We start from the raw sequence: 23620 nt of genomic DNA on the forward strand, positions 1-23620 counted from the left end.
ATATAAATAATATAATAAAACAGAAGGCTGGATTCAAATTGCAGACTTTGAAAATTTACTTCTGGACTAAGAGACATACATGCACAGCTAGCTGCAATGTTTTCACAGAAACTGTTTATTCCTAGATAAAGAAAAACCAGGCACTTTTCTAATTTGGTTTAATGCTAGAAAAAGGGTAGGAAAAGAAATATGAAGGGAGGTAATGATACAAGACTGCTGCAAAGGATGATTTTCGAGTAGAGCAGGAAACTAGCCTGACACTAAGCTCGTCAATCTGACAATGCAAGCTCGGATCCCAACAACGGCTATCACCTCCAAACCTTCCCACCACATGGTGCCAAGCAAACCAACAGCAGAAATCTGCCTACGCACAAGAAAGCTCCTTAGCAAATCACAGTTAACACCCAATTTGTCACAAAAGTTCTACCAATCCTAGTTTTCAACAAAAAAAAATTGTCTGTTTTATGTATCCTGCTAGAACGTTTCACCTTCACTATGCTTGTTCTTCCTTCCTCTAATACACAGGTCCAAAACCACAATGATTTAATGCAGTGCAGGAGCACAGAAATTCACATTTTCTCCCAAAAGATACCCTGAATATTTCATAATTCAACACACTTGCATATATCATCAAATATACCAGATGCTACAGCCATATTTCTCACTCCTCCCTTTCAAAAGGCACAATTCCCAGTTATTTTACCTGAAGATGCACCCCTGTAAGAAGTGCAAGACTCCCTCACTAGTAAGAGCTAATTTTTTTCCACTGAAATTTAGATTGTGTACAAAAGGCACAGATAGTGAGTTCCTGTGACAAATTCTGGAAGTGAAGGCTCATAAGAGGCACTGTAAGTTTGTCAGTGAGAACATCTGGAATCCTGAACAAATATATATTACATATTATACTGCACAGTTCTGGTATGCCTATCGATTTTCTAAAGGTCATTTACCTCTAAAGCTTCTGTCATAATGCAACCCATAACAGCACAGATTCGCAGAGTTCCTTCAGTTTCTAGTTTATTTAATGATGATTTCACTTGATCAATGGGAACAAGCCAAGCACCAACTGCAGGCGTTGCAGTGCTCAGGAGGTTCAGCTGCCTGTTGAGAAAAATAAGAAGAATTAGGTATTCACGTTCAGCAGCAGCAATTAGTAAGATTTTCTAATGCTATTATGAGTGACATTCAAATAGGTGGAATATGACAGAACAATGTTACAAAGTAACAAACACAGACTTATTGCCCAGAAAATGAAAAGTGGCAAAAAGTACCTAAGGCAGGTTTTGGTTTACTTGCTCACCCACTCATGACTCCACCTGCTCTTGCTACCACTATTCCCTCCTTTTCCCATTTGTATTCCCTACTGAAATCACAGAGTTTTAAATTCTCATCACTGACTGAATCCCACATTAACTGTTACACAATACGTCATGAAGGACTTTTGCTGAAGGGCTGAGGCAAGAATATCAGCAAAACCACAGAGAGTATTTTCTAATTTATAGCTCTGTACTGGCCTAAACTGCTGAGAGATAGGAATATTTGGATTGTTCTACAAACACAATATGAAAAACTATCTTGAAATAAATTTAGAAAGATTTATCTGAAACTTTATAGCACAATGGCAGTAAGATCATGGGTTAAGCATCAGGTTGAATACCAAAAGCACCAAGTGGTTCTCTTCTCTAGTATCTTTCCTACTCAAAACTAATACCCTCCCGTGCCTTTCTCCTTCATACATTTCAGTCTCACTGGAAGTTTTCTGTTGGTGTATTTTATCTTTCTTTTCTTCTTTTAATCATACCTAACCAAAAATTTTCTAGCAACACTTCCATATAAATGGCAACAATAAAAAATTGAAGCAAGAGTTACTGTGAAATATGCAAAATCCAAAATTTTCATTTCCAGAGAAGCTTCAAAAATTATTGAAGTTACATTCAGAATCTACCAAATACAACTGCAATTTAACAAAACAGAATTGTCATTTTCTTTCTTTTAAATCGGGTAAAATTATACCTTGAAAATATATGGGCTGGAGAGCGCACATTGGTAGGGGCTGCAAAACTAAACCAAATTTCTTTGATTGTTAACTTCATGCTGCAAGAGTCAGGGGGAGGAGGCAGCAAGGGTATATCTTTTTTTAGATCATCAGATTCAACCCCTTCATCCTAAAAAAGGAAACACAAAGTCAAAAGTGAAATTGTCTTCCAAAGCAATTACATTGGAAGGCACTAATGTACCATACTGTGCACTGCTCGTAAGAAATACTTTCGTATGAATTCAGGTAAAGAAAAATAAAGTAATGCTGTATATCAACTCTCCCAAGACAATACCAAGAGACCTCACAGAAAGGTGAAACTTTAGTGTGCAAGTAGACAGTATGAATGCAGTTAGCACAACATCTGTCAAATTGTTAATTTTTTTTTATGAATGTTAATCACTTTAAAAAACCCCACAAACCAAGACCAATCATTTCTACATAGTATGTACAAACCTGCTCATCTGAAACTGAGTTTCCATTAATATCTGAAGAGGGACTTATCCTATCACAAGGAAGGTTATCGTCAGACACATCAGTATTATAACCACTACCAGTTGGAGAATCTGAAGAGTTATTTGATGCAAGCAATCCACCTCTCTCTGTATCTCTCGATTTACCCATGACTCCAAATGTGTTGTACAATACTGCTCCGGATTGTCTTCCTCCTGTGAAAGCATACATACCAAGACTGTAAATGTTTGCCATTCAAACATCTGTAAGTTATGTCCCATAGAAAAGATCCGTTCTTAAGAGGAAAAATACATACTATTTTGGTTAAACAAGATGCATTACCATTTTATACAACAATTTATTGCTACAATTTTCATACAACAATTTAACAGCTAGTTGTAGAGCTTCTGATAGTTTGTTCTGAGTAGATGAAGAGTACTCACATGAAGACTGTTTTTAAACACCATTCCCTGAAAAGAATAACTTGGATGACAGAAAATACATATATATGGATTTTGGGTTTTTTTTGAAGCTAGCTTCCCCTCCCAAAGCAACACTCTGGCCCTATATGCAGACACTTACTGTGGATAGGACTGCAAGGTCAGGATTTAAGTGACCAGTGGAAGTATCAATTTCTACCTTCACTTCAAGTTCAGAAACTGCTGAAACCAGTTTATATGGAATTATTTCATACACTATTAGAAGTGGTATTGATTTCTAAAAGTTGCTCTATTGTATAATCTACTATGCAATGTGATTTATTCACAACAGACATGTACTATTTAGTATCACCTATATTCAGTGATTTCTAATCAAATAATTGCTAAACTAGAAGACCTAATAACAGAATTGTTAGTAGTTTCGTAAAACAAAATAATACAAAGCCTATATAAGCTTTACCTTTTATAGTTAAATTTTCAATTCCACACTCAAACATTATCCAGCCCCACTTCTCTTGACTAGGACCGATTCGAGTTACATCTGGAACAGCTTGTTGATCTGTTTCATCCACAAAAGCAAACTCATCCAACTCTTCCAAAGTAAAAAGAACTTTTGATTTCCCAAAAGGAATAGCTGTTATTGCACAAGTTCCAATATCTGTGAAAACAAACATATTTATCACTTTGTTACAAAATGAAAAAAACTTGACATCTTCAAATAGCTCTCTGAAGTTTACAGTGTTTGGGGAGTATTGTCTCTTTAGTATTCTTCAAAACGGGGGGGAGTGGAGAAAGGAAAAAAAATAAAACTGAAGCACAAGCAAGAAAAAAAGAAACAGAGAAAGAGGAAGAAAATATTGTTAATATGGGTGAGGTAATTTTTAAGTTCGGAAAAAACAAGGACGGAGCAGCACAAAGTTAAAGTTTCAAGACATTCCCAATCCTAACACATTTGCCTTCTTTGTCTTTTTGTACAGTCATGGTTCCAAAGACATGTGTACAAACAAGCTCTTCAGATTTTTATCTGAAAGTGGCAATTGGCCTGAAATTACTTTACCTAAAGAAACATTCCTAATAAATACCTATGGTTTAATAGCAACAAATGACAGTGATACTGACAGCGCTCTCGGAAAACATGTTTTAGTAGAAATGCATTTGGTATTAACTATAGCATACTTGAAGGATATTTAGAAATAAAGCTCTAATTTTAATTCATAGACTGCTTCTTGGTTGGAAGCATGTCTACGTCTGCGTTGGGAGGATGTAAAGCCCCAAATCTCACTGATTCCTAAGAAAGTACAGACTCTAGCAGTTTTTAATTCATTATAATCTTTGCTGTCTAAGATCCAGGAGGGTACTATGCCACATTGATTTCTTTGATGTTAGGATGTAGCTTAAATATAAATCCTTTCTTCCAGTGACATTTCTGGAGAAACATTTTAAATAATTTTATAGCTATTGCCCATTAACACACACACAGAGTTAAATGTCAAATATCTGAGGAAAAGAACTACACTGGATCAATTTATATGCCTTCCAATCCTCACTCTCTGCTCCCAACTGATAACTGCAATTACTTTTGAAGTACATGTGAAACACTAAGGTATCTAGAAAGACACTTCTCAAACCTTTTAAATAGAAGATGATGAGTTTTCTTGGTTAGAATTCAAAAATTACTAGGCCTTCTTGAATGTCTGCAGCATAACTAAGACAGGGCACTACTTCTAAGATGCTACCCGTAACTAAGTAAAAAAAAAAAAAGTGGAGTTAACCATTTTAATGTTGTCTTATTGCTTTAGTTTTCCTCCAATTTCATTTGCTGACTCATCTTTGCACAGCAGTGTGTTTTTTTGTTTATTGTGTGGTTTTTAATCATACTTGCTTCACAGAGCACTTCCTCACATCCTAAAGATTCCTATTCTTTATGGGATAGTGTAAAACACGGCACTAACTGGTATAGATTCCATCAAAATCAAATCAGTTTTAACAAAAACTGCCTCCACTTATGGTCTTCTTTTCCTGGTTAGCTTTTCCAGGGTCAAGAGTTATAGCAGCTGAATTTAATTCACAGCCTTTTGAATGAATCTCCTTAACACAAACAAGAAGACGACAATTGGGTAAGATCTCATTTTCAGTTTTACAGTTGCTATAATTAAAAATCCACAGCTCGTCATGCTGAAATTGCCAGTACAACAGGCACATTATACCTATCTTGAAATTGTTAGAAAGTAGTAAGAAAACAAATAAGCATAATTCATTGCCCACATCAGGTGACAGAAAATAGTAGCTGAAAAGAGACCAACTGAGAGGAAGGGAGCCAGGCCTGAAATTTTACCAGTGCAAGTCAATATTTACAGTGCAACCCAACTGCCACTCAAACCGCTTAGAAGTTTTTCTTGATAGTTTTCACTCTGCCTACATTTAAATCTAGCACTTTAGTAGAATAACAGAAAATAATTCAGAACAACCATCCTAAACTTCTTTTTTAGAGTATCTGTAAAATCACCAGGTTCTAGAGCCTTTTTATCTGTCTTGATAAAAAACCACCCATAACCAAACTACGAGATCAAGGCCAACTATAACCATGTGCTTCTATGAAAACTGACACTTTCACAATTTAAAAAAGGGCTTACCTGTTGTATCAAGGCCTCTAAGTTGTCCATGAACACGATGGATGTTCAATTTAGCAGCAATTTCTTTTCCTTTTTCTGCTCCAGCATTGGATCTCAGTGAGCCAGACGACTGGGGCTGCATTTTACTGGTTTGGATGTAACGATCAAATGTGACAGAATTCCTCCCAGTTTCTGCATTGTTTGAAGTCTCCTCAACTATACCCCTTCGAATATAAGGGAGGAAAAAAACAATTAAGCAAATCTCAGGTAGACATATTTCATTTGATTATTTTTGTTCAAAATTTTAAGTGACTGGCACAGCAGTGTTAAAAAGAATTCTTCGTAAGATAGAAGATACATATACTTTGGTAGAAAAATACTGAAAAAAGTAATTTCATCCTGCATGACATACAAGAAAGAAAGAGTTAAAACTAAAGTTCCAAAATTATTTCAGAAGGGTTCCTTCACTTCTTAAACTGCAATCCTAATTAGATAGATTTTAACTTATAAAACACAGAAGACACATTTTATTGCTTAACTCAGTCATGACAACTTTTTCAAATACTCTTCTGAACTGAAAAAAACTGGCATCACTGTAAGTCTTTTGACTAACTTAACAAGAGCCACAAATAGTGACATGTATTATTCTTACCTATTCATACGAACTTGCGTAGCAATTCTATCAAAACACAAAGCTACTAATGAAACATGAGTCACGGTTTTGCTAGAAGAAACCCCTGGGGATTCATCGACAGATGCTTGTAGTAAACACAGGTTCACCTGTATGTAAAATTCCGCCAAAGAGTAAAGAAATTTAGAAGAACATGTTACATTAAGTATACATCACTAATTTCTGACACAATCTTGTCTTAGACTTCTTAGTAAAATGAAAAAAAAAATAAAATCATTACACCTAGAAGATGTAAAAACCATTTAAAGACATGGTAGTCACTTACCCCCATAGTGGTTGTTAGTTAACTTGCACACCTACCATAGAAAAATTGAGCAGCTCCAAAACAGTCTATCCTGTTCAAAACGTTAGTTATCTAGCACAAACACATAGTTTCATTTAAGCTTTTGGGGAACTAATAGGGATGCAAAAGAAGGGTAATTTGTGAGGCACACTACTAATAAGCTAAAAAAAAATAAGTTGTTACCTTTGGTACAGTAACGTTGGCCTGAAGACCCTTAATTGTCACATTATCTTGCTTAATTGAGAGATTGGTCTGTGCTGGTCCCTGGTTTGTTGTTCCTGTAGTGGTAGTGTCTATTTTTGTTCCTCTAACATCCTGCTTCGAAGATAACTTGGAGGGGGGAAAAAAATAATTTATTCTCACTGTAACTCAGAGCTGCTAAGCTAAAGAGTAACAGGATAGTTTATTAGCTCTGAAGCAGTAAGAGATTCTGACTTCATTCAAAGCACACCACCATGATTTCTAGATCAAGGACTGTAGCACTTACAGATATAGTACGTCTAGATCCATAAGGGCAGTAATGTCATTCTGCAATAAACTTTCAAATGACCAGATTTCAGCTGAAAGTTTGGGTTCTACAAATGTAAGTATATATAACAACTTATTATGAAGTAAATAATTAGTGTTCGTTACACTGTGAAGTCTAAGAAATCATAAAATATAGATACGGTCATTAACTTGGACAGAAAGAATTCCTAATTCTGTAGAACTACCATATAATTCTTTTCAAGCTAAATTAATTCTTTAAAGTATCAGATGAACTGCAAAAAAACCACATGCACTTTCCCAGCTTAGCTTGAACCTTCGTCTTTCTCACAGAGACGATCTCCCTAACTACTGTAAAATAATAAATGATGTATTTCCGATATGAATATAATACATATCAGTTATAGTAATCTCTAAGAACAGAATGTATCATCTCATGCAAATTAATGCAGCTACTGACTAGACTGTCCAAAACAGTCTGTAAGAGAGATTTCTGGTCACCAAAAGGCAGTATAACACTTGATTATAAAAATGCACATACATTAGGCACAAGATAAAAATAAATATGTATTCCAAATTTATATAGCATTTAGCTACTACATCTCAAAACACTGAATCCAATTAAAACTTCTTCTACATAAAATATAGGAAACTATTCTTTCAAATCTCTGTGCGTTTTTCTTGTTTCCTTTCTTACATTTTCCGAGAAGCTTGTTTTGCTGTTCTGTACAGCATCCCGAAGAACTTTGCAGTGCAGATCGTCAACGATTGCTGCTGGGTGTCGAGAGCTAGCACAATGCACCATTGCTTCTATATACCTGCGAGAGGAAACAAGCCCACAACAGAGCATTGAAACTTCCAGTTTCACATGATACACCATCAATAATGTTTAATTAACACTACAGAGGAAAAAAATTAAGCACTGACAAACATAAAGGGCACTTCCCAGGTCAGCAAAACGTTCTTCTAGCTTCTTCACGGGAAATGCAGAGTTACGTTCACGTGGTACAAGGCCTTATTGTTCCATCAGTCATGTTATTCAATCCTTTTACCTAAACCTTTGCTGAACAAAACAGCTTTGATTTTAGACAGTTTTTAGGATAATCAATTAACACTGCAGTAGTAAAAGTAAAATTAATTACCTATCCAGTGCCTCTGCTACAAGAGGAGTCAGAACTACATCTACAGTTCCTTTTACTTCTACTATTGCTGTTGTCCGTGTCTGGAAGACAGGGTGATCCAAAGTCCATTCTTCTGTTATTGTTTCATCATCTGTATTTTCTGCAGACTTCTTTTCCAAAGGAGTATAAGGTGTACTAAACAAGTCAAATACATATTAACAATCTAGGTTTGTAAAAGAAATACAAAAGTGTCCTGGTATGCTTTTATTCTTAATAAAATGCATATAATGGCAGGTTTCTTCTACCGCATAGCTTAGAAAGCACACAAATAAAATCCCAGGGCAAGGCCCTTCCCTAGATCCAAGTTCAACTTTTGGCAATGCGATGGACACTTGCCATAAGCACTTCCCAAATTAATTCAAATTCAGTTGCAATTCATAATCGTGAAAATGTACGGGTGAAATAATTTAATGCTTTCACAGTGTACTCTCTTTTTGACCAAACCCAAACATTTTACGATAGAATATTCTCTCCTAAAATACTGAAAATCTGTACTGAAAACTACTGTTACAAATCAAATTTTGGAAGGGCTACCAAGAGCCAAAGTATTTAACAAGAGTATTAGGAAAAATCCTACTCTTAAAAAAATATGCTAATAATGTTATGCAGTATTCAACTTACTTAGACGTTGATCCTGTAAGCTGCATGCCTCTGTCCAGTAACGAATTAGCTGTGAGACCCTGTTTAACAATCTAAGATAAAAATGTAAAGAGATTTATTACATTCCTTCCATATATGAAAAAAATACTCAAGAAATCTTCAAATAAAGATTCTCCTTTCAGTTTTTTTTCTTAAAAGAATCCCTCATATACAGATTCTCCAACATAGTATACAGAAACTCCTAGGTTTCTTTTTTTAAAATTACTTGAGAGATTAGATTACAAAGTTTTTACATAGATAGTGACTAATCACTTTTAAAAAAAGACTTCAAATACTAATCTGTGAAAGACTTGCATGAACAGAAACCTTTTGCTGCAAAGTGATAACAAATTAAATTCTAGAGCTTAGACACCTATTTTCTATCAAGTAAGTTCCATTATTTTTCATGTATTTCATTTCAGCTCCTTCCTTATGCTCATATCACATACATCACACAGGGGGGGGGGGGGTTAAGAAGCCCAAACATTTACAAAAATTATTTGCTAAATCTGAGTTTCAATTTTACTTTGAAATAAAGCATTTACAGCCTACGTTATACTTTACCAGTATTATATGTGCTTCTACTGAAGTTCTCTGTAACGTGTATTTTAAACAAAACTCACATAAATATCCTTCAGCTGCATATCATTGACCAGGCAGCATTTTTAAGTGCAATAATGACAATCCAGAACACACATCTTATCCACATAGTTCTAACTCTTTTCTTTTCCACAACCTCCCAGCCACACAGCCCATGATCTGAAGTCAGAAATCCAAGGTATTCCTTAACTAAAAGCAAAGAAGTTTCAAGTCTCTCATAGCTTTATTCACACAACAGGCATACTAAGCAATTTCAACTCATTTTGAATTCTTATTCCTTTCTTTACTCCTTCTTCCTCTGTCTTCCATACCTTAAAAGTTGGGACAGAAAGTTGCTCAAAAGATGACGAACTTTCTTCACTTGTTGGTGTGTCAAGGTCTAAAGGGCGATGTAATGAGGATTTTGAAGTTCTTTTGTTAGTTGGATGCTTTACTGACCAGTTGATCACCTGGAACTGTGTAAGATAATTTTGGTAACATGCCATTACAGGCTGCTGGGAAGTTATTTGCTCACTTTCCACAGTCTTCTCAGATTCCATGACATACATGTTCTCAACATGCTCATCCTCTCCTCCCAGAGCCGAAACAAATGAAGCCTGTGAAGGATGAGTCTTAATTGGCAACATTTTAACATCTTGATTAATTTCTCCATGGATTGTGCTTGTTAAGGGCCCTTCCACACTGTGATAAATAGACCCTCTACTATATTCAATTTTCTGAGCTTGCTTTTTTCTCTTCTTCCTCCCTGGATAGGTTCCTGGACCTTCATCACTACTTATTGGCTCAAACTCTTCTGCTGCAGAAAAATAAGCTTCGCTATCAGCCATTGACATACTGGAATCCATTGAGCGATACTGGTGAAATGAGTTTGAATCTGCAGATGGAGTATACGGAAAAGAACCAAAGCTCCTCCTCTGCTTTGGGGAGTCCAGGACATTCTCATCACTGCGAGACACATCGCTGCTGAACTGCACACCAACTGGAACAGGCTGCTTGTCTCCGTAGAAGGCTGCCGTCAGGCTCTTGGTGCTCCCAAGCCGAGTGGAGCACACAGACGCTTGCCGTTTCAGCGGAGACCTCAGGGGAGACTGACCAACAGGCCTTTCCTGGTTGCCAGGGGATGCAGGGCTGCCCTCTGCACCCTCAACTGCAACACTGGAAACAAAAATTAAAGGTTCATTTGCTTATTTTATTATTAATGCTTCTCTCTTTACATTATAGAAGCCGTCAAATGCTTCAGTGATTCCATGACTTTCTATTAGCATAACAATTATTTTCATAGTGCTGATTACATACTAAATTCTGCCACTTGTTAGTCCACTTGCCTACATATAGAGGATGTAAAACCAAACATAAACAGCATGTGCTGTTGTCTTACATGCTGGATTTTCTACCCAGATCATGTAATCATCCCCTATTAGGGATCCAAATTTGCATTCTAACTAGGAAATGCATTTCAGCAGTATCATTAGAAAGTAACCAACACATTATAAATTGCTAAGTGTAAAGGGGTTTTTATGTCATAACATATTCAAGAGTTGAATGATACTTCTACCTGGACAGAGATTACTAACCTTCCATGACCATCCTCCCTTTTTGCACCAGACAAGAACTCCTTCTGTCCCAAGTGATCCTCAGCAGTTGACGATGGGCTGTCCTTCTCACCTGCAAGCAAGGGGAGTGCAGCACTAGAACTGCTCGTTTCCTCCGACGATGACGAGGAGCTATGGGAGCGCAATGGCACTTGTAGGCTTAGATGTTGTGCTTTTCTTTCTATTTCTATACCCATAGATCTGCAATCCCAATCTTTTCGTTTTACACCATTTGCTTTGCCTAGGATCAGAAACAGAAAAGAAAAATTGAACATCTGATAACACAACTGCAATGGTCTCTTTCCTGCCCACTGAAATAAAAATCCTTATTAAACAAAAGCCCTAGTTTTGAAATGCATACAGGTACTAGTATGTTGCAGTAACAAAAGTGAATAAAATCATAGCAGCAAAACACCAGATTGCCTTGGTAAACTGCTTTTATATAAGTAGAACAGATTCAAGTCAAAAAACTTCTTTTTACTCAGAAAGGAGTTGCATGTTAATATAAAAATTCAGCATATGAAAGTTTGCTCACTACTTTTAAGCTACTGACTGCACTTAGAAGGGCCCATGCCACTACAAGACCTCTTCCACAAGACCACAAGTACTACTCATTAACGAGAACTGGAAAGACTATAAACACCAATGCACAGTCAAGAGATTATATTTTTGGGCAAAACAGAATAAAATTACAGTACAACGCATTCTCACCATCTAAAATTTTAGGAATCTCCTTAGTAATTATCCATTCTCCTGGCTGCAGTAATGATTGCCCATAAAACATATCAGATTCTGCACTTGTACTTGAGAAAGCAGAGCTGCTTGAAGGTGTCAGTTCCTCCAGTTTGAAAAAATCTAGTCCTGTTAACGTGCCACCAAAGAATCGACAGCCACCAAGACAGCCACACTTGTTCTTGCTTCTCTTATTCCTCAAATTATCATCAGGCCACAAAAACCACAATCTATACAGAGGTAGAAAAACAGAAAACAAAACAAAAACATGACCACATCAGCCTTAGTACATTAAAATTCAGTGAAAACAAGACTAAAAGATATCCCCCTCTTATACGTGAGCTCCTGTTTCATCTGGCATGAAATGAGTAAGTAAGATTTGTATCTGAAATGCAAGTGTCAGACATAAAATGAAGGATTAACTCCAGAAAGGAGCAAATCACAAATATATATGCAGTGCTTAGGCACAGATGATGTCCACCTGCAACAGTACACACTAATAGTAACAACCCTTTCTCTCCGCATGGAGGCAAGCACTGCAAACACACTCCATGCCGGTGAATGTTGCTTATGCCAGAGGCAACTGCTCTTCTGGGAGAGACACAGACCACAGTTACACCAGGCATCTTGTTCACAGCTGTTCATCAGTTTGCTCAGGACTCTTTAAGGCTTGTTTTCAGTCCAGCCAGAGGACAAATTCGATTCCCTCCTCTCCCTGATCTTCATTTTGGGGGACAAGGGAAGGCAGAGGGAAAAGTTTTGCCAAAAATCATATGATTTTGTATAGTCCTAGCACATTCAAACCACCAACCCCATAGCTGAGGATTCAACATACTTAGAAAAAATTACAAGGAATTGTAATCTATGTAAACGAAAAAACCCTCAAAAGCAAACAACAAAGTTCCATTGTTAGAGAGATGTATTAACTTACACCTCCCAAAAAATTCAAATACATCTCCTTCAATCATATCTCTTACCTCTTAGTTCTGTTATCATGCGTTTCTAAGAACTGTCTCTGCACTTCATGTTTAGAAGGATGATCTGCGGCTAAAGCAATGTCAGCAGTGATGAGCCCCAAGTTGACAGAGCCAGCTTCCAGCCAATAAGCCCTCCTTAATATTGGCTGAAGACCAGTTCTGCAATTGTTCACTTGCTCAACATATTGTCTCAGTTGAAAGTCTTGAATAGCAGCGCTTACACCTTCTCCAACAGACTGGTTGTGGAGGTTGCAGTTTGCAATACGTACAGCACCCATCTGAAAACATGATTTAAAACATGAACTCTGATTAGTCATGAGTGAAACAAAGAAAGGGTAGCCTTAAACCAGTTAACACATCACCTTCTATATTCCAGAAAGATCACAGTAAACTATTCTCTCCAAAAAAGACAGAGAACCAGTTCAATATGCAAGCATGTGCACACACACAAAAGGAGGCAAGCTTAGAATTAGTTTTAGCCAGTTTTTAAATAAAATAGATCTCTACTTAGGAGTCTCCTTTTGTAAATGGATCAGAGAAGAAAGCTCATCTTAGGACAGACATTGTAATGAACCTTTAAAAAAATTAAATCATTATTAAATTCTTCATCGTCATCTAAACACCAAGAAATCTGAAACTTTCAAAATCAGATATATGATTTTATATGATATATATCATTCTATGTCCTTAGACTAAAACATAAATTATATAATTCGAATACAAAGCTGTATTAGAGCTACAATTAATAATTACCCCAGTGAGACAACCATGTTAAACACTGCAAAACTCAAGAAATTCTAGATCCTAAACCTTAACTGAGATCCACAGGAATTGTGTTATAGTAGCCCTTATATGATCACACTCTATTTCTTGTATTGGTGTAACACCAGTAGTTTTGTTGAACCAAACAGGAGGTTGCCACTCTCCAACAAAAAGCACAGTACTGGCAGGAGCCAACCCTCTCCAAAGACAAACCAGAAGTTCTTGCTCTACCCCTGCACTTAGCTGTGGAAACTGGTCGCTGTACAACTAACTCACCTGCCCACACAGTATCGATCCTCCCTGACACTGGTGTGCACTAAAAAGATGACCTAGCCCTCCCATACATGCTTAGTCTTCAAACTTCAAATAATCTGAAGACATTGGACCAAGTTTCTTGCACAGCTTGAGTCCTCTCCAAAAAAGACAGCATGAAGTACCTGAAATTTCAGGTCGAGTTTTCAAACTTCTCACAGGGAAAGGAAGGAAAGGTGTAAAAGAACCCAGCCAAGGAAGAGCTACCCATTGGGTTAATATTAAATTACTACCTCTCGTCTCTGTCACAGACTATAACGGAGGACTGGAAACCTTTTTTTTAATTCGAATGAAACGCATTCAGGATATAATTTCCTAGAGTGGTTCAGGTTATTAAGCTGCCTTTGAAAATACTGCCATTCATACTTATGCCTGCAAATATAGTTAATATTTGTGACGGTGCTGTTTAATATTGGACTCAAAAGAATTTGGAGACTCAAACGTATTTTTTTTATTGCCAAAAGGTAGAAAGCCATTCAAATGACAAGACACCATATAATTTTAAAAAAGGTCTAAAATAATTACCACTTTCCTTCAGTTGGATTCTTGTTCATAATGTGAAACTGTCCCCAAAACCTTACACGTAAAGTCTACCTTTTAAAACCAAATGTATTAATGGACAGCACAACTACTAGTCACTTACACCAGCGTAGCACTTTTCTCCTTTCCTGTTGTTACCATAACTCAATTGTCTCTTAACTTATATTTTGCTACACTGAGTAAATTATTGCAGTTTTCTCTTGTATGATAGGATAATGGAGAGAATATCAGCTCTTCTCTGCACATCCTTTTTTGAACAGAGGATACACCATGCAGTGTTCTAGATTCAGTCAGGCAGTGGCATTAACACTTCTTCCATCTCTACCAAAGATCATTCTTAATTCAAACAGCTGTATCACATAAGAAGATCATGAGTTATCAGGCATTGACTTGTATGCAATCCCTATCAATCATTTCCAGTTGCTGAGTTATTAACTCACAGCACAAGTTCTTATTAGCTCTTCGGTACAGACACTGAGATTTATATTGCCCAGTGTTTTCTTAATTTTTTTACACCATTCCTGCAGCTTTCACTCTTATTTTGGCAGACATCCACTCCTCCTTACCATTTTCTGAGATCATTAATGGAATTACTAAGCAGAAGCCAAATTGACCTACTCCTGGACCAATCCGAGCCAATCTTTTATCACCTGAAGTCTCAGAAATTCTGCTTAGTCCATTGCATGTAAGCCAGCAATAAATTCACGTAGCTATTCTATCAAAAAATACAAAGAACTCTATTGACAAAGAAGTATTCTAATTGCTTTTAAGAGAATTATTTTTACCTTTATATTGGTGGCACAGCCATGTTCTACCACATACAGATCTGCTCCATCCATGGCTAAGCGTGTCATAGTGTACTTTAAGTCATCAGATGTTGGGCATGGCCCAGGGACACAGTTCATCTGAAGGAAAAAAAAAAAAGGAAAAAAATAAACGTACATTAGGAGTTTTAGTTTAATTTGTGCTTATTCTTTTATTTATGTTCTGTTTAACAGAGGTCCAAAACTAGAGCAATAAAAAGTTACATATTCTACACTATGCACATGAGTATGAGATGGGGTGTTTCTGTGCTGAGGTTCATTTTCACTACTGCATGTTTAATTCTTCTGTCCAGCAATGTCAGGGGACACAGTGGGCTCTCCTGGCTTCCAACAGCAAAAGGCAAATCAAGTGTCCTAATAGAGAACATCACAAAACCTGGAACAAAACAAGGAGGATGTCGAGAGATGAAATCCAGGATTCATACTTAATATATGGCAAGCCTCCTTTGGTCTTCAAGTGACCGTGCACATGGATTCTAAGAGACAAGCACCAAAAGCAGAACCCACAATGACACGATGGTTAAGTAAGAGTTCTAGGTTTAAAAAAAAAAAAAAAAAAAACCACACACCAAAAAAACCCCCAACTTTAAAAAAAGAAAAAAAGGCACATGGAAGCTATAAACTGTCAGCTTAAGTCTCCCACCAAAGCACTCTTTCATCAACAGAGGATACAGGATGAAAAAGTACCATGGAAATGTGCCACAAGCATGAGGGGAAGTATGACCTTTGTCTCTTAAGGGATGCTGGACTATGCCCTTTGGCTCTTAACTGTCACAGTAGAGGTAAGAAACTAGGTATGACTTCTATGGATATCATTTCCAAAAATAATTCACAGAGCACAAAAACATTGTGCATATCCACACATGCAGAGCATTGGGGGGGAGAGAAATCCAGAGAGAATCCCTTATCTTTCTAAAACATAATTAGCTACAATTTATCAAAGAGAACATCCAACCTGACTATATACTCCATGTGTCTTGATAACTTTAAGGCTGAATTTCTAAGATGTTCCAAAGAACCTGTGCAAATACAGCAAGCAATTAAGATGGGTGAAAGGTTACCTTAGAGTCACAAAACCGACGATCAATTCCATGCTGGCATATTATTACAGATTTTGGCCTTTCCAGTTCAAACTCCCGGCACACCACATGAAATACAAAGGTCTGCCCCCATTCCAGAAGACACGCAAGCTGTAAGCAAGTAACAACACCTTGTCTAATAGTAAGGATACAAAATAAACTTTCTGTATTTGACAGAGTACTGAAAGAACATCACCTAAGGTTGTGAGGTGAGCAGGAATAACAACAGACAGACCCCATCGTAACATATCTTGCTTACACATAGTCTAGTTCCTCTTACTCAAGATTGATTTTTATTTCTGTGTGCACCACAACATGCAAGTCTCTGTAGTTTTTCATGGAAAACACTGTGACATTGAACAATTTCTTAAGTTATTTCTTAATATAAGGAAACAGCTTTTGCTATTACAGTCAACTGCGACCTTCACTGTAAAGACAGAGTTCTCCTTATTTTACCTCAAAAAAAATCACCTCAAAATACTCTATTACCATTCATAATTTAAACGTCAGACTTCTTTGTATATAAGTAACAAAGTTACATTCAGAAAGCATAGGAGGAAACTGGCTAAACAGAACAAAAAAAAAACCTAGTAATTAGCCTATTCTTGATTTAAGTCTTTTATATAGTTATCTCATTTATAAAGGAAATGATTCATGACTGACTGTCTCTTATGAGAGGGAAATGGGTTTTCTTTGGCTAGCTAAAGGAAAGGGTACTTAAAATCACCAGTAATTTAAATGGAATTTAATATAACTATGACTGTCCTGAACAAAATCTCTCCTGCTCCCTTTAGTGTTGTCCCTTCACCAATTCTTGCAATATATCATACTATGGGAGGAAAAAAGCCAATAACCCTGAAACAGCAAATTCAAGTTCTGCTCCATGGCACTGCTGACAACAAAAACTAAACTAAACTAAACATTCTGTATGAAGCATACAATTGCTAATGGTTTTGAAGGGGAAGAAAATCCTTCAGTTGCATCAAGCATTTAGAAATGTGCTCTAACATTAGAGTACTTTGAACCAACTAGTCTTCATTTTGAAGCACAGAACAGTGGAGTAAATACTACTGCTTATCTAAATCAGTGGTAGCATTTTGGGACATACTGCCACAAAAGTCTGTATATGTAGCATGAAAATGTATCTGGAGTCTATTCTTTAGATTTACTGAAATTGCTTGTATGCCTTATTTTGACTTTATTTGTTACAGAAATCTTCTAATGAAAAAGTGTTTAATCCTAGAAAATAATGCCAATTTTTAGACAAATAAGAGGATGCAGAAATGTCTTTAAAAATTTAAAAATAAATGAAATAGTTAACAACTAAATAGAATTTATGTACTTCTCTCATGTTTCTGAATAGACTGACAAAGCAACCTTTTTTAAAGGTCTGGCAGCCCACACCAGAAATAAATCAAAGTGATCTGCCTATTGTATACTTGGAGCCACTATTCTATATGGAAAAATAAAAGTAACACAAATAGCAAAACTAAAAGGAGTTAGTGCTAAGACTGACCTAAGAAAATCCACTACTGTGAAAGCAAACTATGTTGCAGTGGGACCATGCATCAGAATCTATGCAGTGAGCAGCATGACTGAGCTACTAGCTACTCTCCTGCTTAGGCCTGCCCACACTACCTTCCCACAAATTATCTCATTTGTCTCCTACTTTAAAATGTGGCTTTGTCCATAGCGTTCTATGGAATGCCAGAACCTCATCTGCAAGCTAAATTCTTGCCAGATGCTCAACTTGATATCCTTATTGCTGGTAGCATCCCTTCCTGCAAATGCCTACATATCTCCAAGCAGCTCACATCCGAGGGATATCAAACTGCCTTTCAGACTGCAGGCACAACTGAATACTTCATTTGTCCTTCCCAGAGAGTTAACCAGCAGGGGTAACAAACCTGCACCCCTGGAAGTCAGCATCACAAAATAAAAGTAACCTCAGAGGAAGTCAAAGACAACTAAGTCATCTCATACTTAAACCTTTTGAATAGATTTTCTTTTCTCCTCTTCATCACGTTACCTAGTTGATGGCTGAAGGCATCCAAAGACACCTGCTCTTTTTACACAAAAGTATTATTTCCTCTGAGATTAAACCACTTAAAGTGCATGTAGATACTGTGATTGCCTTTCTTCTCAATACGTTAACATACATAGATGTACACACATGTATGTTACATGTAGTGACAACAGTATTCACTACTGATTTGTTCGTGCTCTGTTACTATCATCCTTTCAAATTCTCCTATAATACTAGCCACCCTGTTACACCTAGATTTAAGATGCGTATCAGCTTCAGCTCATTTGGCATCTCCTATCCATTTCTAGAAATTATTATATTTTCAAACCGTAAAATTAAGGTTACTTAAGGTACAGATGCATCCACATTCAGCTGAGAACATGTCCTTTCCAAAAATCCATGCTACGCCAGTTTTACAAGACAAAAGGTAATACTTCAAAGCAAATAGTTTCTAGATAGTACCTGTGGTGCTGTAACTTTGGCTGTAAGACTTCCAGCCTGTACATCTATCAGCCATGCATACTCTAAAGTATCACTTCCAAGAGGCAGACCTTCCGCTGAAAACATTGCATGAGCGCGCAACTGCAGACCTGACAGGCTGATGTGACCCTCTCGAAGAACTTCATCCACTGCAGGTCGCTGTTAAGGACAAGTAAGTTAGAGCTAAAGTTTGCAAAGAATACATCCATAGAAAGTGCAAGAACTGTGTAGCCAGAGATACTTCATTTATGCATTCACCTTCACCTCTTAAATCTTGTTGACTTTTGTACAGCTAGACAGTCCCTAAACTTCTCAGCATTACCCACACAACAACATAAATGCCAATCTTACAGGGGGAGAGGGAAGTTTATCTAACCCAAGTTTGTTTTAATTTTTAGCAACTATCAATAACAACCTTCCCTTGGTGAACTCCACACAGTGACATCTACACACCATCTCTTAAATATTATTGCAATAAAATACAAACAAAGAATGGAAGAGCATGTTTAACAATGGAAGTGATCAAAAGGTGAAATAACATGACTTATGGAGGTTTCCTACAATCAGAAAGCTGACACATTATAAAAAATTAAAAATAAATTTAAAACTACCAAAGAACAAACATCAGAGGCTGTCCTCTAAGTTGCACTTTTCACTGAAGTATTTCTTGGCTACCTAAAGCAAAGCTACTTGTTTGCAGATACGAAAATTCAGATGTAACACATTTCAAAAGAATATTATTCCACCAGCCAGAGAAGAAACCGAAAAGATAGAAACAGCACAGGCATACACTAGAAGCTTGTGACCGCATGGAGGTAAGCTGTGGATTAAAGCCAGTAAATCAACAGCAAAACTTCTCCTTCATTCAGTTTTTTCAACTTTTTATCTTGCTTAGTTTGCTTTCCACTGTCAGCAAATCCTTTGGAGTTGCGTAGTGAAGAAGAAACATGCCCTACTCTTTTGATATCACTGGCAACCTATGTCTCAATTCAGAAGCTGTTTCAAAACAATATGAACGGGAAACATGAAGCAACAATACTTGCTCAGCTAGGCAGAGGGACAATTCCTGTTCTATATACATTAGTACTATGAACTTCTCACTTTAAGGTTGAACTAAGAAGTATCAAACAGCATTTTTGACATACGTAATACGAATAAAGGGTCAACCTAAAAAAAAAATTAACACTTCCAACATTAAATGGCAAGAGTTAATGAATCAGGACAACTTCCTGTGTTAACAAATTTCAGTCCAAAATCCTCACTGAGTTAAATTCATCCATATGTGCAATTTTTGCAAGTTTACTAAAATCAAAGTAGTATACAGCTAGCTGACAAGCCACAGACAACACTTAGCTTCGTCTCATTGAGTACTTTCTGAAGTATGGATTGTGACTCCCCCCACCAGAGGAAGACTGTAGGTCATAACAAGATCCTGACCGTAAGCTACAGATCCAGCTGCGTGATTTAGTTTAATAAAAGTCCTAGAGAATATGTGAAAGATGCAGTCACTCTATTTACTAATATGTGCAGATTTAAAACTACATGCTTTAAAAGAATGAATCGTACCAGTCTCTGCACAAAATTCACGTGTCTGAATTTATAGTATCTTTTAAAATGAAATTCTTTAAAAAAAACAAAATCCAAAAAACCCCATGCATCACACAAAACAAACAAAACCCCCCCCACACACAAACCGGAGATCACCCAATGATTATAAGACCAGTCTGAATATTACACTCTGTTTCCTAGAGACCCTTCTCCAGAAAGATTTCAAGTAAAATTAAGAAAGTATAGTCTTTTCTTTTGTGCATTTCACTACAATGCAAACTGGACAGAAATAAAGACCTAAAAAAACCACATGCATTATTTATGAATCATAAGAGGTATTAAAGAACAGCCTTAATAAACTTTGTATGTGTACAACAGGGAAGTTCCTAACAAAAAAAGAATTCAATTTTAAGATCATCACAATTTCCACAATACAGACACACATGCAAACATGTAAAAAACAGCTTAGTACCTGATAGTTGTCATTCAGAAACAAATTCACTGGAGATAGTACAAGTTGAAGCATTGTTTCTCTAAATCCTTTCTTCATCTCAAAACACAACCTTTCCAAGAAAGCTGTAGGGCACTCAGGACCATCTGGGCTGCAATGCTAAAATAAAAATTAAACACATCTGTTTCAGAAACTGAAAATACACAACATGGTTGAAATTGTAAGATTGGAAGCAAATCTGTGAGCAGAAAGTATGCTAATTTTCCTCCAAGCAGATACTCAAAAAGAAGCCTGTGCAACTTCAAAAACCTTTTGACAACTACATAAATAGCAATTTAAACCCATTAGGGTGAACTCAATTTTTTTTATCTGGATTCTTATTTGAATTCCTGGGGATGCCTCAGAAAGCAGCTGTGCAGAGTAGAATGCACCATTAGAAGACAGTTTTGCTAAATAACTGAGAAATCATAATGGTCAGTCAAAAATATTATTACACAAATCAAGTTCATTGAATAAAAATCATATTAAAAATTATCCAGTTCTGCCTCCCAGAGAAGCAAAATAAATCGTCTCAAATTGGATTAGATAGCCACGATTTTAGTAGAGAGTATAAACACACATTGGTAAGCACCACCCTAACTTAATGTTCCAGAGAGCTAAATTTAACTCCAGATCCTGAAACTAGAAAAAAAGTTACATGAAGCAAAATGTTTTAAGATTCTAAAGTACCTACCACTGGTAATCGCCCATGCACTTTGTACAAATTAACAAGCACAGTAATATCCCATGGGCGTAATGTAAGAGGGTGAACTGGCTTGACTGAACTTTCATTTTCTTTCTTGTCATTTTCCACTCCAACAGCTGTCCATCCAGAGCTTGAAGATGTTGACAGTGACAAAACAGGGCTTGAAACAACTTCTTCAAAATCAGTGTACATGTCATCTTCTCCAAAATAATTTTCCTAGGAAAAGAAATTGTTATGACCATAAAGAAAACAAATTAAAAACATACAGGCAGTGTAGTACAATACCAATCCAATCTTTTTCTGTATGTTAGTTCTCCCTAAAATAAGCCGTATAGCTGTAACCTATAGCTGAAGAAACATATATACTTTCATTTTATGAAAAAAGGATACCTTAAGTGAGCAAATTTAGGCCATGCGCTTCGCAGGAAAAGGGGCTCTCAGTAGTTCTCAAAGTGCTGGTATTCTAGACGCATGCAATACAAATAACTATTCTGAAGTACTACTGCTGACATTTTAAAACAGATTTTGTGCTTTTAAAGATAGATAACTTTGAGAGTAAGAACATGAAACACATCCTGCAGGAAGTCACTCTCATGCAACCTTCTGAAACTTGTTATCAGCAGATTTCAAAGTCTTAAACATGCTTCTAAAATATTACTTCATAAACACTTCTCCCCTTGGGTCTAAACCCCACCTTGTTTCTAAGCCAATCCCCCTCAATTACCTAAGACCAAAGTAACTTTGCCAAATTCTACTGGGAAACAGAAAATCCATCATTAATTTAAAAAGATTTTAAAAAAAAAAAATCCACTTCCTATGTTTTATTTAAGTGCACCAGAATCAGATTCCTGATTTGTCACCTCCTCCTCGCCTAAAAAAAAAAAAGAGAGCAAGCTAGACTTAGACTCTCAAGAAGAATCTTCTGAATGATGCACGTTATATTGTTAATTCAGTACGTGGGAAGTGTTGGGGACTAAGCATTCTGTGGAGCAAAATCCTTTCTGACCAAAGAGGTTAAAACACAGACACAAACATTGCTCCCTCATTCGTTCTTAGAAAGTAACTCAGTTCCTCAGCCTCTCATGTTGACAGAAATGTTCCAACCATTACCAACTCCACTGGTGATTTGTGAGATGCAGACAAATGAGTACTAGACCGAACATTAAATTGAAATAGGTTTCAATCTTGTGAACTTCCTTGCTCCCCTCCTTCCCTTTTCTGTGCCTCATTTGCTTTCCAAAATGTCTTTGTTCTTTGGTAAGCACAAGTCTGCAGCACAAGCCTGTTCAACAAAAAGAAAGCAAACAAATGCAAGGTACCTATGGCCTTGAAAAAGGCTACAGAAAAGGTGGGCTCATTATCAGCCTTGAAATGACGACTCCTGTGGACATGTAATTTTACCATCTTGTATTGAGTCTCTGGAGTATTTTTGGTGTTAATGCATATGAATTAAGCAGCTCTCTGTGGCCAAACCGAAAAAAAACAACCTCCAAAGCTAAGCAAAGCTAACATGCTTTGCTTTTTAGCAAAGGGAAAAGATAAAGGTCAAGGTTATGATACAGACCTAGAAATATTTTTAATAAGGCACACCCAGCAGAGGGTGCCAAGAACTCCAGTAACTTACTCTTGGTACCTTCTGCTGGGGATGTAAGGACCTATAAATCATTCATTCCCAGCCAGCAAGCCCTTCATTAAGAAACACAGTGTACTACACCAAAAAACTATCTCCCAAGAATAGAATGCTTAATAGAACTGCATGAACGATGCACGTCCAGCAATCTCTCCCACATGTACTAAAAAAGATCAATGAAAACAAACTAAAACCAACAACTCAACCACAAGTCAGGAAAATAAGCATACCCCCACCTCTGAAATCTATTAAGCGATGCTGCCAGCACAGCTGGACAAAAAGATGTAAACACAGTCACAAAAATACTAAAAAGAACAATAAATGAGCATTTTCACAAGTGAGCTATTAATCTAAATTTTCTCTTGAGATTTAAAAGCCAGACTTCATCTGAGAAATCTGCACCTAAAAAAATTAAATCATCATAGAATCAAGGGATCTAACGTAGTGCTGTTTACATATACCTCCAGAGGCAAAGAGCACTGAAGAACTGCTGCTTTGCTTG

General features: G+C 36.7%; 1 protein-coding gene across 1 annotated transcript in view; it reads right to left on the bottom strand.

Annotated features, from left to right (window-relative positions):
* Nucleotides 1–950: 950 nt before the first annotated feature.
* Nucleotides 951–23620, bottom strand: part of LOC104158743 (uncharacterized protein KIAA1109-like) — a gene marked incomplete at its 3' end in the record, with an annotated part of 54731 nt that continues 32061 nt past the window's right edge. The window contains exons 19-37 of the mRNA XM_009696471.1: nucleotides 21477–21704; nucleotides 20765–20902; nucleotides 18727–18903; nucleotides 16221–16349; nucleotides 15121–15240; nucleotides 12722–12999; nucleotides 11724–11974; nucleotides 10995–11253; nucleotides 9732–10575; nucleotides 8803–8873; nucleotides 8143–8316; nucleotides 7698–7818; nucleotides 6698–6844; nucleotides 6193–6320; nucleotides 5562–5764; nucleotides 3389–3586; nucleotides 2492–2703; nucleotides 2014–2165; nucleotides 951–1101 (exon numbers count right to left, since the gene is read on the bottom strand). Coding sequence (XP_009694773.1) covers nucleotides 951–1101; nucleotides 2014–2165; nucleotides 2492–2703; nucleotides 3389–3586; nucleotides 5562–5764; nucleotides 6193–6320; nucleotides 6698–6844; nucleotides 7698–7818; nucleotides 8143–8316; nucleotides 8803–8873; nucleotides 9732–10575; nucleotides 10995–11253; nucleotides 11724–11974; nucleotides 12722–12999; nucleotides 15121–15240; nucleotides 16221–16349; nucleotides 18727–18903; nucleotides 20765–20902; nucleotides 21477–21704 — 3981 coding nt within the window. The remainder of the gene's footprint in view (nucleotides 1102–2013; nucleotides 2166–2491; nucleotides 2704–3388; nucleotides 3587–5561; nucleotides 5765–6192; nucleotides 6321–6697; nucleotides 6845–7697; nucleotides 7819–8142; nucleotides 8317–8802; nucleotides 8874–9731; nucleotides 10576–10994; nucleotides 11254–11723; nucleotides 11975–12721; nucleotides 13000–15120; nucleotides 15241–16220; nucleotides 16350–18726; nucleotides 18904–20764; nucleotides 20903–21476; nucleotides 21705–23620) is intronic.

The sequence above is a fragment of the Cariama cristata genome, unplaced genomic scaffold, assembly GCF_000690535.1.
Source record: "Cariama cristata isolate BGI_N322 unplaced genomic scaffold, ASM69053v1 scaffold12463, whole genome shotgun sequence".
In the NCBI taxonomy this organism is placed as follows: Eukaryota; Metazoa; Chordata; class Aves; order Cariamiformes; family Cariamidae; genus Cariama; species Cariama cristata.